The sequence below is a fragment of the Hemibagrus wyckioides genome, linkage group LG23 (assembly GCF_019097595.1).
Source record: "Hemibagrus wyckioides isolate EC202008001 linkage group LG23, SWU_Hwy_1.0, whole genome shotgun sequence".
NCBI classification, from domain to species: Eukaryota; Metazoa; Chordata; class Actinopteri; order Siluriformes; family Bagridae; genus Hemibagrus; species Hemibagrus wyckioides.
This window is the reverse complement of record NC_080732.1, coordinates 18,422,203-18,439,323: the sequence shown is the minus strand read 5'-3', so window position 1 is coordinate 18,439,323 and position 17,121 is coordinate 18,422,203. Positions and strand designations below refer to the sequence as shown.

At 41.5% G+C, this 17,121-nt stretch overlaps 1 protein-coding gene across 1 annotated transcript; it reads left to right on the top strand.

Annotated features, from left to right (window-relative positions):
- Positions 1–776: 776 nt before the first annotated feature.
- On the top strand, positions 777–14,612 carry nr2f5 (nuclear receptor subfamily 2, group F, member 5). Its single transcript, XM_058376692.1, has 4 exons — positions 777–1,875; positions 9,366–9,646; positions 10,067–10,313; positions 13,315–14,612. Exons 1-4 carry the CDS (start codon positions 1,509–1,511, stop codon positions 13,629–13,631), a joined length of 1,212 nt encoding a protein of 403 aa, XP_058232675.1. The 5' UTR covers positions 777–1,508; the 3' UTR covers positions 13,632–14,612.
- The last annotated feature ends 2,509 nt before the right edge of the window (positions 14,613–17,121 follow it).

The following is a 17,121-nucleotide window of genomic DNA, read 5'->3' as shown; positions in this document are numbered from 1 at the left end:
ATTTAGACTTTCTTTCCCCCCTCAAAAACCCGAAGTACTCAGAGATTTCTATCTTGATTCTCGGCTTATTATTTATTAGTTTAAACAGTCGTAGCGTCATTAACAGGCATGGTACTCTTTACAGCGAGCCCTTTGTTGACTAAAGAAGCGTCATAACGTCTCTAAACTTACTGACAAAACCAGCAAGAGGGGTCTGGACTCCTGTCAGGCTCCAGTCTCCCAGGGTGAAAGGTTTATTCACCTCCGTTTGGTCAAAGAAGAGCCTGCGTTACACAAACAAGCGCTTTTGGCAGCAGGACATCGCCTTTTCACCTAAAAAATGAGAGAATAAATCAGGGGGGAAAATGATTTAAAATTACTCCAACACGATCACGTGATTTGATTATTTGATTTAAAAGAATATGTTTTAATTGAAGAGGAGCTCATGGTAAAGAGCTCAAAGTTAGAAACTGGAAAAAAATACAACTATATATATATATATATATATATATATATATATATATATATATATATATATATGAACTATAAATAAGGACCAAGCGTCTATCTTCTACCATCAAATCGCCTGTTATTTTTCAGTCTAATCGTATTAACAGAACTTTAGAAAGCCGCCGCTGTCCAATTGGACAATTCCACTAACACCAACCAATAGCGCATGACTCTTCCATTAGGCCACACCTACTAAACGAGGGCGTCGAACCCTAATATGGTGAGTGCCTCCTTTTTTGGAGCGCAGTGGGCGGGGCTTTGGGCAGCCCCTGCTGTTTAGTGTCACTTTCACCAAACTCGGAACTACGAGAGAGGTGAACTGAACTGACAGCTGGCGGATGAGCTGCGCTGCTCCTGCGAAGAGCTTCTCATTCTTCACGCAGAATCTCAACACTAACGGATGTTTCCATTCCAGCATTCGCGATTTGTGGACTGAAATCTGTTTTTTTTGGGTTTTTTTACATTTTTTCCACGTGCCGGAAAAAATTCCGAGGAGCGCACATGTGAATTTAATTACCTGCTCGTTTCTGGGTGTTTTTTTGCATGCATGTTGGTGTGTTTTTTTCACGCGAAGCTGTTGTTTCCAGATCAGTTCCTTTACCACCTTCATTTGGTGTCATTTTTGTCCGTTTGCGAGTGCAGCGTTTTGGCATAGAGCTTGGACTGAGAGTCACTGAAACTTTTGCGTAAAGTCGCGCTGTGTTTGTGAGAGCCGCGGACACGGACAAGCGACTGAAAGATTTGCGCGTGCTGAGACTGTGTGACTTCCCGCACGGAGCGCGAGCAATCGTTGATCATGTCACCGTCACGCGCGCATTACAAACCTCTCGACAAATAAGCAGATCAAATAAATAAATTCAATAAGAAATAAATACATATCTATAGCTCTTGCGTTTGCATTTGAGTTCTGTGCGGATTTAAATCTTCGAGGGGACGGATTCTTTCCCTCCTGCCCGGGCGTAAAAGGAGTTTCACCGAGACGTGCATCTGTACTTTAACACCCTGCTCTACAGGATAGCATGGCAATGGTAGTAAACCAGTGGCAGGAGAGCATCGCAGCCGACCCCGGCTCTCAGCTGCAGCTGTGCGGCCAGGAGCCCGGCGGCGCACCGGCTACCCCGTCCGCGTCCACGCCGGGTAACGACGCGCTCGGCGCGGACAAGCTGGCCAGCGTGGACTGCATGGTGTGCGGAGACAAGTCGAGCGGCAAGCACTACGGGCAGTTCACGTGTGAGGGCTGCAAGAGCTTCTTCAAGCGATCCGTGCGCCGAAACCTGACCTACAGCTGCCGGGGGAACCGAGACTGCCCCGTGGATCAGCACCACCGCAATCAGTGCCAGTACTGCCGCCTCAAGAAATGCCTCAAGGTCGGCATGAGGAGAGAGGGTGAGTGCTGTCCGAAGCCGCTCTATCACTGCTTAAAATATTAAGCTGTGATAAACAAATCAAATAAATCGCTTCATAATAAGTAAGCAAAGAAATTCACGAAAATATTCTGCACTAGTAGCCTAATAGTGAAATAAAAAAATTCAGTTTTCAGTGACCTTTCTAACAAATCACACTTGCACAATTAGTTCCTTAATTTTTAGTGAATATTTGAACAGTATGAGCTCACAGCCTTTAAGAACTTTTTTAAAAAAACTTTATAAATATAATAAATATATATATAAAAAATCGTTCAAGTTCCGGTTTGCCTGTTAATGATCTTATTATGTTAAATAATGTTAGATGTTATTTCCTGATCCTCTCCAAGCTTTGAAGAGATGCTGTTTGAGTAAATCTGGACTGTATAAATCATGATATTTATACGAATTATAATATTATTAAAACTAATACAAGGTACATGACATCCAAGGGTTCACTAATATGTTCTTAAAACTAAGCATATAACTATATTACTATTTAAAAGAATATTCAGAGTATGATTTAATATATCATAGTATAGTATATATTGTGCTGTAATAGTGATGTCATTTCTAAATGTACTGCATTTTATCCTGTAACACTACATCAGGGCTTATCTGAGCTTACTATCAAGTGCCCTAAAATGCCTCTGTGTAAAGCTTTAAGTGGACAGAAAAGGCACTCTGTGCTGATTAAGTGGAGTGAAATGTCACTAAAAGTGTCTGTCGTGTCAAATCTCCGTCTCTCCACGAGCCACGCAGCTGATGATGACGCATGATGGTTTAGAGATGGAGGTGTTGACTGCGTATGGATCCGGCGTTAAAGTTACTTTAAAACCCAGAAGTATTTTTTTTTCCTCACACAGGGATCCCTTTTGTTTTCGCATTAATTATGCTGTTTTGCTTTCCTGACACTCCAGCTGCTACCAAAGTGCCCCAGCAGGCTCCATTTATTGTATTATGTGTATTATGGATGGCTCAGTTGGAATAAAAGAGACACACATCGCCAGCGACGCACAGATTTCAGCTTCTTTAATAGACTATATTGATTTCAGATAAAAAAATCAACCAGGTGCAGTATGATGTGATAGAAGCTGGCCGGGTTAGATTTCAGTTTGACCTCCAGAACAGATAATTTTTCAGATTATTGTCAATCAGTTTGATTTGGGTGAATTATCCTCATCCTCACGTTCCTTTCTTCTCAGAACATTTATATATATTATTTTCTTTTCTTCTCTTATTGTTTTATATTTTCCACGTTTATACACATGATCTGATTAAGCAATAAAACAGAACCAGATCCAAAACATTCAGCATGCATATATATCTATATATATATATATATATACTTCCCCAATGAACAATGTTTAAGCCAAGATATACTTAGTTCTCAGCTATAGACCACATTTTGCTTCGATCTATATGCAAACTAAAGAGCTTATCATATTACTTATAATAATTAAGATGACCAAAAGTGTGCACAAAAGTTATAAAGAGCTACAAATACACTAAAATCCCTCAGTGTAGAGAAATCTTACAGTTTTGCTTTTGAATATTACACAACAAAAATTAGAAATCTGAACTGATTTTTTTTTTTGTCCCCCCGTACGTACATGACAGTTTTGTGAAAGCAGATTTCTGAACATCGTGCGTTTCGTTCACGGAAGAGGAATTCACGTATTCTAGCCAGAGGGCTAACGTCCACTGAAATTCTCCTCATTTGTCCATTGACATTTCTCAAAGTAGCATTGTTCACTCTCAAATGGTGTTTTTTTTTTTTTGGTGCTTAAGTTTCCATTAACACACCTTTTATACTGTATGTCTTGATATTTATTTATTTTATTTTATTTTTTTTTATTTATTTAAAATAAGGTTAAAGGTTACTTTGGGAAGCAAGCTGTAGAGGACCGAACTGAGAAATGAATTATTTACAGTTCCATCACTTTTGTGCTCACAGGATGCTGTTCCACTAATCCAAATGAATACACATGGCATAAATTTACACAGAATTTAAAATGTAATACATAAACCACTGACTAATGATTGGTGTGTTTAGGAAATCAATAAATAAATAATTAATTCATAAAATCTAGCAATTTCACAAAGTCTGAAGTGTCTATAGTTTATGCAAATCTGATAGCAAAAAAATGCAGGAATAATGATTTCTTAATTATTTTTAAATAGGTCTTGAGAATCTAAAGCACACAGATAAAGCATGCCTACATGATATACATGAATTTGTGTGTAACTGAAGCCACGTAATTCTGCACACACACCAATCCTGAATTTATTACCCAAAAAATCTAGTTTTTATTTTTTTTGTTTATTTATTTTTTTTGGCCAAATGTGTTCTCAAAAGCCAGAAATATTTTAAAAGCAAAAGCCACTTATTTTATATTCCATGACCAGACATTTGATCTTCATAAATGCCTTGCCCACCCACACAGGTAGGGGTACACCATATCCTTCTCACTTTATCTTGGAGTTCATACATAAGTGAAACTCTCATTTGAATTATGCAAACGTTTCCCGATGAGAAACAGGTAGAGAAGCGCCTCGTATCCATGCACTACTAAGTGATCTGTGCTCTGGGTTACTGTGCTATGGTAACTGTTATAGACGCTGCTAAACAAGCCATTACTGTGACTCGTAGGTCAAATTCTACAATCCTGCAAAGACACGTCTGCTACTCGACAAATTCTATTTTATCCTACTGACATTTCGGACGCATGGTCGACCTACTGTATTTAAAAGCGTGACACGTGTCTCCTCGAGGTGCGTTTTAGTTCCTAAATACATTAATGACGTCTTAGGAACATTAGTTGTACTGGGAGAACTGTTACGGGATTGCTTTACAGGCCTAGATCTATTCGAAAAAGGCAAATTTTAGTGAATAATGAAAATCTGGACACAGCGGTGGTGTTTATTAATAGAACCGAACACTACAGATCGTAACTTTATTGATACTAAGCCAAAACCTTTCCCCTTCTATGTGTGTGCATGTGTGTGTGTGTGTGTGTGTGTGTAAGGTTTAACCTCATTCGTAACCTCATTTATCTAATCTAAGCTAACATGTGTAAATAATGCTGCTTGCCCGAGTAGAAGACGGAGGTGTTGACATCAATAGATATGATTAATGGAATATGAAAAAAGGACGTCTTGTCTGATAACTGTTCCTGAAGCGGCTAATTTCACTGAGCCCTTTGTGATGTGGAGTGTTCAGAAATCCCACTCACTACTCCTACTGCCGCGTCACGTGTTCATGCATGAATGAGGCCGAATCATGACGCAGTCTCCATTGTGCTTTACAAAGACCCTCAGTTCATGCTTTTTCCTGGAACGCCATTTTCTGCTAGTATTTTGACATCAGAGGCTTTTCGGACAAAGCGGACGGAACACAAAGTGCTTTTAAACCATTTTTAATTTGGTGAAAATAGGTCAAAGGGCTGATTTTGTGAGAGCTCAAGTTTTCCCCTGGCACTCGGCCAAGCTGCTCAACTGCTCTACCTGTTTTCGCACCTTAGGCTCCTCTTAACATGATTGACATTCCAGCCTGACAAAAGAGTTCATGTGATGGAGAAAGACCAAATGTGACAGTGGTTGTACATGTGTGTGTGTGTGTGTGTATGTGTGTGTGTATGTGTGTGTGTGTGATTGCTGGAATGTCCTGCATGCACTGCCGTGACCTTTGTTAAGGCACGAAATGGATGGATATAGATACGACTAGATAAGAACATTGGCATTCACACACACACACTTACACACACTTTTACTCACACACACACACACACACTTTTACTCACACACACACACACACACACACACAAGGTTGCACTAATTATCTTCCGTAGTACACACAAGGACGCTCGATCACTTGTAAACAGTGTATCAAAGCTCATGAGCATGAACGGGGAGAAAATGGTCAGATCTCAGATCCCAGAGCAGTGGACAATGCACTTAAGCACCGAGATGCCGTGCAACAGCGTGCACAAACACACACACATACACTGCACACTGCTGCCGGAATCTCAGTAGGCACACACGTAGTGGAGCCTCGTCCCGTGACCCGTAACAAAGGGTGAAATATAGGTCACTGGAAGGTAAACATTAATATTAGACCGGTTTAAGACAAAGTCCAAATGTGACAGGTCTTAGCAAGGTTTGGGTAAATATCACCTCGCTGCTCGTGCAGTTGGCTAACTCTTATCCTGCATGTTCTACGTGCACAAACAAAAAAGCATATGTCTTCTTTGTTCTGCCTGCACTTTCGAGCACACAGCAGGGAGATTTGTGCATGCGTTTGATTGCGTTCTCTCTTAAGCGATATAGTCTGCATACCAAAATCACAAGACCTGCACGACTTGAAGAGCGGAGAACTAATTGTATGCAGTTATTATGATAACTGACTCCTCCCAGCCCAGCTGTGGCACTGGCGTGGCTGTTCCTTTAAACATTGCTTTAGGGCTAAAGTAGGTTTGGCAGATATAAATGCATCTTTTGTGTTCGCTAATATGTTTGCATTATCAGCATGGTTTTTGTCAATGGGATATGTCTTTCTTTTTCTTTGGCCTGACCGTATCGGCACCAGTGTTCTCTAAGTTCGGATATATAATACATGGCAAGAGACACTGCGGGTTGGAAAAATGGGGAAATCCAGCTGCTATGACACTTGACCTATAGCTAGAGATTTCCTCCAACTCCCCACCATGTGTTTAGCATATCCCCTTATTAATTCATCAGACCCATGTGACTGGAGCTATTATGGGATGTGTGAAGGACTCTTCCTGTTGCGCAAAGAGAGACCCCTAACAGATTTAACATGTCAAAAAGTCAGTTCCACTAGCTTTCAAAGTTTTGACAGAGCACTTCACTGGCTCATTCAAGAGGAACCATACATTTTTCATATTTCTGTATTTCTCTCACAGCTTTTAGCGCTGAACAAAGTAGTGCTAAAGGTAAGGACGTGTTTGTTTTCTGCATGGCATGGACATCCTTTTCCCTACTTCGTTTGTGTGTTCACGTGAACGTTGTATGAAGAGTCGGGTCAGGGATCGGGTGATAGTGAACTGTCAACACTGCTGGTGTTCAGGGTCAGTCCTATTATGACTCACTGGTCTTTGTTCAGGGACTGGCAAAGGGGAATTTTGTAGCAGGAATGACATCATGTTTACAAGAATTTTGAAAGGTCTAGGTCACCTGAATAGGATATTTGGTAAAATAATCATTTCAATTAATTATCTGCTATGTTGCAAACCTCCAGTGTAAAAGGGTCAAGACCAGCCTAATGGTATGACCAGCTCTAGTGTACAGAGCAGCTTGGATTTCCCCTCAATCACTGAAGGAACAACCAGAGATCAACTCGGTTCAGGCTAGTCACTTCCTCTAAAGTTCCCTGTAAGAGCAGTCTTGCTCAGCTCAGAAAAGCCTTGTTCCATTGGCCACCCACAGCTGATCCTGGATCACGGCCAGCTACTTCCACATTCTCTCTCCCTCTCACAGTCAGTCTTTTTCTTATTCTCTTTTCTTCCTCCATGTACCCTTTGACCTATTCCCCACTTTCTTTCTGAGCCAAGGTCCACATACTAAAGCCCTGCTGTAAACATGGTGCAAGGTTTTTACCCTCCAAAAAGGCACACTGAAATATTGTGGACTCTCTAGATTATAGCATGTAGTTTTCTATGTTGCAGATGTTTTGCTTAACAGATCATCAGTTGTATTATAGAGAGGTGAGAAAAAGTTGAGTTTGGAACGGTTTGATTACAGTGAACCTTATCTTCAAATAAGCCTTATCTTCAGTAGTCATAACCGCCAGTTCTAATCTGTTTAGCTCAAATCATATATTTTAAAGAATATTTTTTTCCCCCCAGTATTACTCAGTGATTGTTGTTGCACATGGTCCTTGTTTCCAGCAACAAGCCATAAAAGTTCTGCATAAGAGTTACTAAGCAGTACAAGTTCTGGTCCTGTTTTTGTCCCAGTGCCATTCCCATTTTGAGGCAAGGCATGGTCCCTAAGACTTCCTCATCCACTGTGGTTATCCATGTGCCACCCTAATCCCTTGAGCCTTCTGACGCCACGGTTGTCTCCTTGGTTCCTCATCTCTGGTTCTCAGTTTCTGGTCCTGTCCCAGTGCCCCATTCCATCCACATCACTTTTCTAAGCCCTTCCTGCAGGCCCTGCTCCAGCATTCCCTGTACCATGGTTCAGGGACCCTTAGGTGGTGTCAGTCCACCACAGATACCAACTAGAAGTCTGGTCCTGTGTGTCAGGTCATTGTCAAGTCTATTAGTTCCTTTGGCTTCCAACACAATTTAAAGCCATTCTTGGACTCCTGAACAGATTGCAGGTTTCCCTAGACTTATCTCACCTGAGGCAACAGTTTTTGGGGCTTATTAATTGATCAGTTGGAGCACTCTTCAGCGTGTCCCCTTGCTCTATAATTTCAAGTGACCTTCTACAGTCTTATAGTCCTGCCTGTGGACTGTCAGATATTCTGGAACAACCCCTAATTTTTTCATTGGTACACTGTCATTAAAACTATTAAGCATGTTCATGGAACCTATATAACCTTGAGAAAAGAAGTTCTCAGTAGTCTGAGTCTAATGTTCTGAGGGCAGAGTGTATATAAGTGGATTTGTTGACCCCAGGTTTTTTCCTTTTGTTCCAGCACAGTATCAATTAAAGTCCATGATATCGGAGAGTAAAACATGATTAAGGATAATATCCACGTTGATTAAGGAGAAGGTCATGACTCTTGCCATACTTTACAATCCTCGAGTAACACAGCTGTTCTATTCTAAGCGCAGGAGACACTGGTTTTTCTTTCCATCCCCAGCACACCTCTCTCTGTCTGTTCTGTCGTGCACATGGTCGTTGTATGTAACAGTAGATGGAGTTATTAGTCAGACAGCGGCATGGCTGAACAGGTGTTTTCCAAATGGGCTTTGAGGGTCATGGTGGCAAAAATGGCCTCTGTTTGGCCCTTGGCCTCTGCTGAGCCATTTGTCAAGAGGAGGTGTGAAAAACCATTCCTCTTTAAGCAGTATCTATTCGCTCATTACTCATTGATGGAGAGCAAAAGATTCTTCTCTGATGGACTCTGCAGATATGTGACAAAAGCAAAGTGTCTATTTTATCCCAGTCTCACAAACCAGTAATGTAGCCAGAACACTGGCAAAACACTTTGGCAAAGTGTCTCACGATATTTACCAAGCAGTGTGATTCGAGTAGGTCAAAAATATAAATGAGCTTATTGACTTTCAGAAGATAGAAGATAAATATAGAAGAAGTCAAACCTCCAGTGCAGTATTATGTAACACTTAATAGTCACTTCTTTTCTAAGACTTTTATGCGAAAAGAATACATTTGAGAATACTTTGTGACAGTTTACTCTTCGTACTGGCTATCAGTCCTCCTTTAACATCAGTTTTCACATTTTTTTCAAACACTTACAAGTTCTCCTTTTGTCCACAGCTGTACAGCGAGGACGTATGTCCAGCTCTCAGACCAGTCCAGGCCAGTACCTGCCCAATGGGACCGACCCGTACAATGGACAACCGTATCTCTCTGGCTTCATCTCTCTGCTTTTGCGGGCGGAGCCGTACCCCACATCCCGCTACGGTGCTCAGTGCATGCAGTCAAACAACCTGATGGGCATCGAGAACATTTGCGAGCTGGCAGCACGTCTGCTCTTTAGCGCTGTAGAGTGGGCCAAGAACATCCCATTCTTTCCAGACCTACAGCTCATGGATCAGGTAAAGCCCTTAGAGACAAGTGAGGCCTTGTGATCGTGCTAAAATGAATAACTAGCTGATTAAATTAATGCCAAATGCATTTTAGCTTCTTTGTTCTTTCAAGGCATATACCCCTGATTCAATAGTGTGTTTTCAGGCATTGGTTTTGGAGGAAATGTACCAGTCATGTGCAGGGAACTGGAAATCAAGACAAATATGATAATGCTTTTATGGGTGCACTTTCTGTGCTTGTCAAAGATAGATAACAATTGCATGAGCAACATTTATTTCTAATTCCTCCAGTAAATCTGTCCGTCTGAGATCAAATGCGCATGTTGGTAGTTCGCTTATACCAGTAGCAGTTAATGAGCCGCTGACCTTAACATGATTAACGCTCTGATCCTCATCACTGAGCTTCTTTATGATGTTGTTGGCTCCTAGGTGGCGTTGTTGCGCATGTCATGGAGTGAGCTGTTTGTGCTGAATGCAGCACAGTGTTCCATGCCTTTGCATGTAGCACCACTGCTAGCCGCCGCTGGCCTGCACGCCTCCCCGATGTCAGCTGAGCGCGTGGTGGCCTTCATGGACCATATCCGTGTGTTCCAGGAGCAGGTAGAGAAGCTGAAAGCCCTGCAGGTGGACACAGCGGAGTATTCCTGCCTCAAGTCCATTGTGCTCTTTACTTCAGGTAGGAAGAGTCTACTGAATTTGTTTTGTGGTTTTAGTGTGGTGTCTGTCCTGTGTGTCCTGTAATCAGAACTCACCTTAAAGGTTCCACTGAGCATTTGGTCATGAGTCGACCTTCAAAAGTTCCTAAACCAGTGTTTAATCGTCAAGTTTTTGTATTGAATGCTTTGTATATTATTCACTCTAATGAAAGTCTAATGAGACTTGATGAAAGGACAATGACTTGTTACCGTAGTTACTGTAAGCTGAGATTGAACTTAAATTGATGTTAGACCTTAAGTGATAGTTCTTAGTCAGAGTGTATGCTTATGAGAACAGCCTTTAACATCAATGGAATATTTCCATTTCTGCAAAAGGTTCTTTGCAGTGAAAGACTATAAAACTATTCTTAATGTCCTTTCTTTACTGAAAGGTTCTATGGGGAACAATAAATAATTCTTCTCTGACATCAATGCAAAAACCTCTTACTGGTTCCTCTTGGTACCTTTATTTTTAAGAGTGTGCCACAAATATATGTTATTGTTTCCAATAAAAACCCAAAAAATTGACATTTAACATATGAACCAGTTTTTGATTCTAGAAGTTTCTTGAAGTTTTAACAAACACAAATTTTGTGAAGTAACTAAGAGTATATGAAGTAACTACAGTTCAGAATTTAGTTTCCCAGAACAGAGGTGTGTGCAAGACTGTTTTTTCAATCCCACTCCCACCAAAGGAATCTTGAAGGAATTCTGACCAATCCCACTCCCTCTCATACTTATTTCTCTTTGTATCAACCTACAGTATGGACCTAGCGATTCCTCGTTGATTTTGCTAATATTTAAACAAGTCGTTTGAACGATAATTACCCTGACCAGTGTCCAGTAAGCTCCCATGTTATTTTTTTCCAATCTCACAACGACAGCAAATCCATCCATTCTTGCGGCTTTGTTGCAGGGTCTCGTGGGAACCCAATCCCAATCCACACCTCTAGCACAGAGTGACGTGTTTTATCATCTGCTGCCAGTTAGTAACACGATCCGGCCTTAAGAGCTAATGCTACATCTGTGATCTTTTCAGTAAATAAGCTAGTGTTTTCTATCCGTTTTGACACGTTTGTACAAATGAAAAAAGTGTTTTCCATCATTATCTTCCATCATTATCACTTATCTGCTGTAATGCTTAGCCTCTGGTGTTTGGATGCACAGGGTTTTAGCAGTTTTTGGTGTAGTTTACTAGGCTGTTCACTAGTCTGCACTAGAATGTAGGGGATCTGGAAGGGATAAAAGATACGACAGCTGCTCTAACACACCTGATGCAACACAGGAAAGGGATACTAATGAGTTGATGGGTTAAATGTCAAGTCTAAAAGTTAGATAAATAGCCCCGCTGTAGCAAATTCAGTATTTTGAATTTGACAGCCCAGCTGTAAAAAACACACTGGCTCAGAAATATATTGCACAGTTTATTTTTCACTGGTTGGAAAAACATATGGAGTTGCTTGGAATGCTATCCAAGCAGCAGGTCCCACAACCTCGGTTAATGTGGCCTGTGGGTACAATGTGATAGGTCACAAGTGACGCTTCACACACGTGTCTGTAACGTTTTCTACACACCTATTTCTTTTCATTTTCCAGCGATTTCCAACGCCAGAAACATCTTCCCAGTCCTTAAATATGACCTAGACTTTCCCAGATGGTCCTCTTGATTCTTCAAACTTCCATCTATTATTGAAACCAGCCAGGCAATCTCTTGCCCCTCCCCCTTTCTCCCACCAGCAGGCCTGAATTATGTATGCTGAGTTACAGTGAGAGGGTTCAACGCAGTCTGACCTACATAACTCGCCGCCTCCTTTCCCAGAGGGGTTTCCACCGCGTCCATGTTGCCCCCAATCTCCCAACTGGAGGGCGAATGCCGTTGGTGCTTCATCTATTTTGCCCGGATTCGCAGCAGTAGGGGGCTTCCCTATGCGTACTCTCACTGTGAGACACAAAGGGAATGAGAGAGTACCTACTGCCCTATACGCAACCTCATGGGAAACTGCACACAGGCACGCAAGTCTCGTCAGCGCTGACATTATTCCCAAGACTGATGCATCACCCAGTCCCCTCAAAACACTTGGTACAGTGACTGATGATATCTTTATATGCCCTAACATGACAAGGTCAGACATGACAGTTGTGTCCCTCCATGTAGCAGGGAAGGGGCGGGGACTTTTCACCCCTGCAGAAATATGAAGCAGTTCATCTTTTGTTCCTCCGAAACAAAACTCAGCATGATAACCTATTAATGATGTGTAAGCTGACTGAGAGAATGAAGATGAGGGGCAAGTCTTTTTTCATCCTTGACCAAAAAAAAATGTTGTTGTAGACAAATTAGTCTTGTCCTTGTCTCTGATGATGGACATCCATGTCTCCATGTCCTTTTCAAATGTCTAGAGGTCCTAAAGGAAAAATCCACCCTGAATGACTTACTTATCTATCTTTAGCGTTATCCTGAGGTACACTGAAGGCCACCTGCTATTTGTTTTAGAAATTTGGTTTTAGTCTTTTAATGACCCGAAATACCATTCGACTACCTGCTGATAGTGGTGCAGTATTTATCTCTCGAACGTATCACCATGTTCATCGCGTTTTAGAGAACTAGCCGAGTCTCTGTGTGCAGCTACTACATTGGATTTCTCATTAATATGATATTGAAAAATTTGTGCACGATCATTTTTTAAAGTTTGACCATTATGAGTAATGTTTGAAATAGTTTCTCCTGTTAAACACCATTGCAATTGCATGAGCAGTGAACACAACCACTAATGTCTCACAGGAATAATAAAATACAGCAAACGAATTAGCACTCAAACCACTAACCATGTCACCAATGTTTAAATATAAATATATTCCAGTGTGTTCCAGGAAGGATTTTTATTCCTTAAAGTGTGATCTTGAGCAATGTTTTGTCCTTCAATCAAATCCCTCAATCGCAGGGTGTTGAATATACACTAACCACAGTCTCTTTGCTTCTTCCAGATGCCATGGGCCTGTCAGATGTGGCTCATGTGGAAAGTATCCAAGAAAAGTCTCAGTGTGCCCTGGAGGAGTATGTAAGGAATCAGTACCCCAATCAGCCCAACCGTTTCGGGCGTCTCTTGCTACGCCTGCCGTCTCTGCGCATCGTCTCGTCACCCGTGATCGAACAACTCTTCTTCGTGCGCCTGGTGGGCAAGACGCCCATCGAGACGCTGCTTAGGGACATGCTGCTGTCTGGCTCCAGCTACAACTGGCCCTACATGCCTGTGCAGAGAGACCGACCTCTGTCGCTCCACTACAACGAGAACGGGCCTTGACCCCATCCGTATCCGCTAAAAGCCACAACATGTAGAACCCATCAGCACCTAATTCGCCATTCTGTGGTCGGGAATGGAACTCTTGAGACGTTCTCGTGCCAAGATTTCTCCTGCAGTTGCTCTACAGTGTTTACAGACATCATGACTGAGTACTTGACTGCATCACCTTGACTGAAAAGGGCAAAGTCCATTCCAGTCCACTGATTTTCAAACAAGCCAGAAGCCATTAAAGCTGATACCAAAGTGGGTGTCTTTCTTTTTGTACCAGGACATTTTGAGAAATTAAAAACTATAGTCCGGACTTTAACGGGGCTTTAAGAGAAACTGTCTGTATGTTAAAGTGGGGAGAAGTGGAGAAATCACGCTAACACCACAGCCTGAAAAGAGACAAGAGGCCAGTAAGACTCTGAATATGTTAAAGCCACTGCCAAAACATAAACGGCAGATGAACTGTATGAGTTGGTGACAAGAACGGTGTAGTGGTTCGTCTCAATGTCATTTTGAGTCTCTGAAGGAGTTTGAAAGAGGCACTTCATATTTGAAACCAGCCAGGCACCCCTTTTTTTCTTTATGCTCTTTTCAGCTGCCACCAAAAATTCAGCACAGCTAGATAGACTTTCTGTAGTTGCCATGTAAGGTCAGTCTATAGAGCTTAATTCGCTCAACGAGGAAAACACTGAAGAGTAAATATCAGGACCTCAGCATATAGTCAGCTCCTGGGGACCGGACGCCATGCTGTACTGTATGTAGCAGCGGATATCAAGTATTTCATTATTCTTCTAGCAGTATGTTTCAGTATGTCACTGTTTTAACATGGCACTACAGCTTTCAAAGGCAACATTTGGGGTCTAGGAAAGCATGACCTGTTATATTAGTTCACAGAATATTTCTATAAGAGTTTTTTTTTCTGTATTTTAGGTTTGAAGAAAAAATGAATCCTTGAAATAAAATTTGTCGTTCACAAAAATTTCTGGTGTTTTGTTGTTTTGTAATTTGTAGAGTCAGTACAATTAAATGCTGATGCCTAAAAATAATGCAGTGCAGTCGGAATATAATTTAATATTCAAACGTGGTAAATGAACAAATTAAATGGAAGACGTTTTCTAAATATATTGAAGAACATTGTTAGTTATAGAGTTAATGTTAGTACTATTGATATTCCCACGCTGGGTGCCATTTATCAACTTTTATCGAAATATATGCGCCGTATTCGGTAGAATCCGATTAGCTGGAAAAATGTTAATATCCTGCCTTTTCTCCTGTCTTTAGAAATGTAATGTAAAGTTCCTGTGATCCTTAGAAGTGAACGTTAATGAGTGTCTGTGGTAAGTGAGTTTTTAGTCTCCTTTAATGGAGTTAGGTGGGCATTGCTTAATGTAATAGCTTTAAACAACAAGCACAATTGAGTATTAAGAAAGTCAGAGAGACTTTTGTTAAACTAACTAATAATATAAAGTACACTTTTAAGGTTTGTTCCCAGTTTTGTTCCTCCTATGTCCCTCTTACTGAAGGTACAACAAAGGTTTTATATTTTTCTATTGTTTTTCTGATGTATTTAGATAACCCAGACCCCACCTCAAGAAAAAAAGGGCAAGCTGTCCAGTTTCTGTCCTTCCCCCACTTTTCTATCACGCCACTCGTCGTCTTGAGCAGCTTATATAAAAATGACTTATGTCTTCATTTCAGAGCTGTCAGTCCCAACCGGACACGGTGACCTCTCCGCTCCCTCCCGTCCCACGATATGTTCACTCCCCATGAATATAAACCACATGTAGTGTGTTCCGTATGTGAAAGAGTGTGTGTGTGTGTGTCTGAAATGTTACCTGATAGCCAAGCGCACATCTACTTTTCGCTGTGTGCCATCAACATTTATGGGAATCTGAATCTATAACTTGGTGTACAGGTTATCCACTGAGGTGCATTCGGATTGTTAAAGGAGACCTGAGCAGGGGCCAAGCCCATGGCTGAAATGACAAATTCACTATCTCTGCCTATAAATCATTCATACTTGGCATTAATAGTCCCAGACTCCACTATCACAGACAAACAGATTGCTGCATTTGCCCCCCGACTAAACAGTCACTCCTGTTTAACCCCGACACCTCAATCTGTTATGACACGGTTTCAATTTGCCAAGAGATGTGGATGGAGCGAAGTGATGCAGAGGGTGGAGGGCATTCTGTATACTAAGTGGATGAATAAAGATGCCCCGTGGCTGTTGCTTTTTAGACGTGAATGCTAGCCGCAAGGGCAAGGCACCCCATGTGAACTCCCCATGCTGCAGTGTCCAGATCAATAGACAAATTGAATTGAGGTCACAGTTTGTCCATAAGGGGTCCCACTTTTCTGGCTGGCTGTCAAAAGCCAGCTGGGATGGGATGGGGGAATTTTTTTCTGCCGATTCCTCCCATGGATAGATGGATGGATGGATGGATGGATGGATAGATGGATGGATAGATAGATAGATAGTAACTGTTACCACCACACAGTTGATTAGTTTCCTGTCACAGCACATCCTGAAGTGTTTTATTCCCTTTTTTTCCAAAGAAAACGGTCCTGAAGATGTTACAAAACATCATAAAGTTTTATCTGAAGCTCTGACACTTCCAAAGATCAGCTCACAGAAAGATTCACTATATTGATGATTACATGCCTTTTAATCCATTAATGTGGTGCAACTACTATACAAGTTCCTGTAAAGAAGCTGTTACTATAGAAATCATAACATCTTAGAACAAGAGATGCACTACTGTCCGAGCTGCTGTTATAGAAAATGAATCAACACCATCTGACCAATCAGAATCAAGCATTCAACAGAGCTGTGGTATAAATGCAAACATCGCACAATATCTACAGAATAATGAATGCAGGCAGTTGGAGGCTTTTTGCTGTCCATGTTTTCAATATAAATCCTTGTTTACTGCAAACACTAGTTTGGCCCAAGTTAGCATCCGCCTTTTCAGCGGCCAAAGTAGGCTGTTCGTGGAAAAGCCTTCCAGCTTTTTCTCTTTAACCAAAAGCCATTTCACGTTCCAGGGCACACAAGACTGAATGATGACAGACTAAGCCGACTTTTCAAGATGAGGACGTGCCTCGTGCGCTTCTTCTCGCGCTCGACTTTCCTCCTGGGAATTCCAAACCTTTCTCAATCCCAAGGCAAACAAGGGGTAAGAGGAAAACTGAGGCCAGAGTAAAGGAAACTCCCCTGCCAGAAAATGTAAAGCCCAAAATTCCACTGCATTTTAATAAAAAAAATGACACGGCCCCGCTTTCCAGCTATAAAATCTTTAAGAGAGGGTCTGACTCCAATGTGCGGCAACCCCATCAATATTAACGTGGGAGAAAGTTCCTCCAAAGCCAGTTAAACCCCACTGCATCAATATTGATGTGCTGTGCTGCGTTCCTGCCACCTACTGGAATTCTCACTGGGCATCGGGTCCAAAAAAAACAACAACTTTAACCTGACTTTAATCTGACTGCTATTACAGAA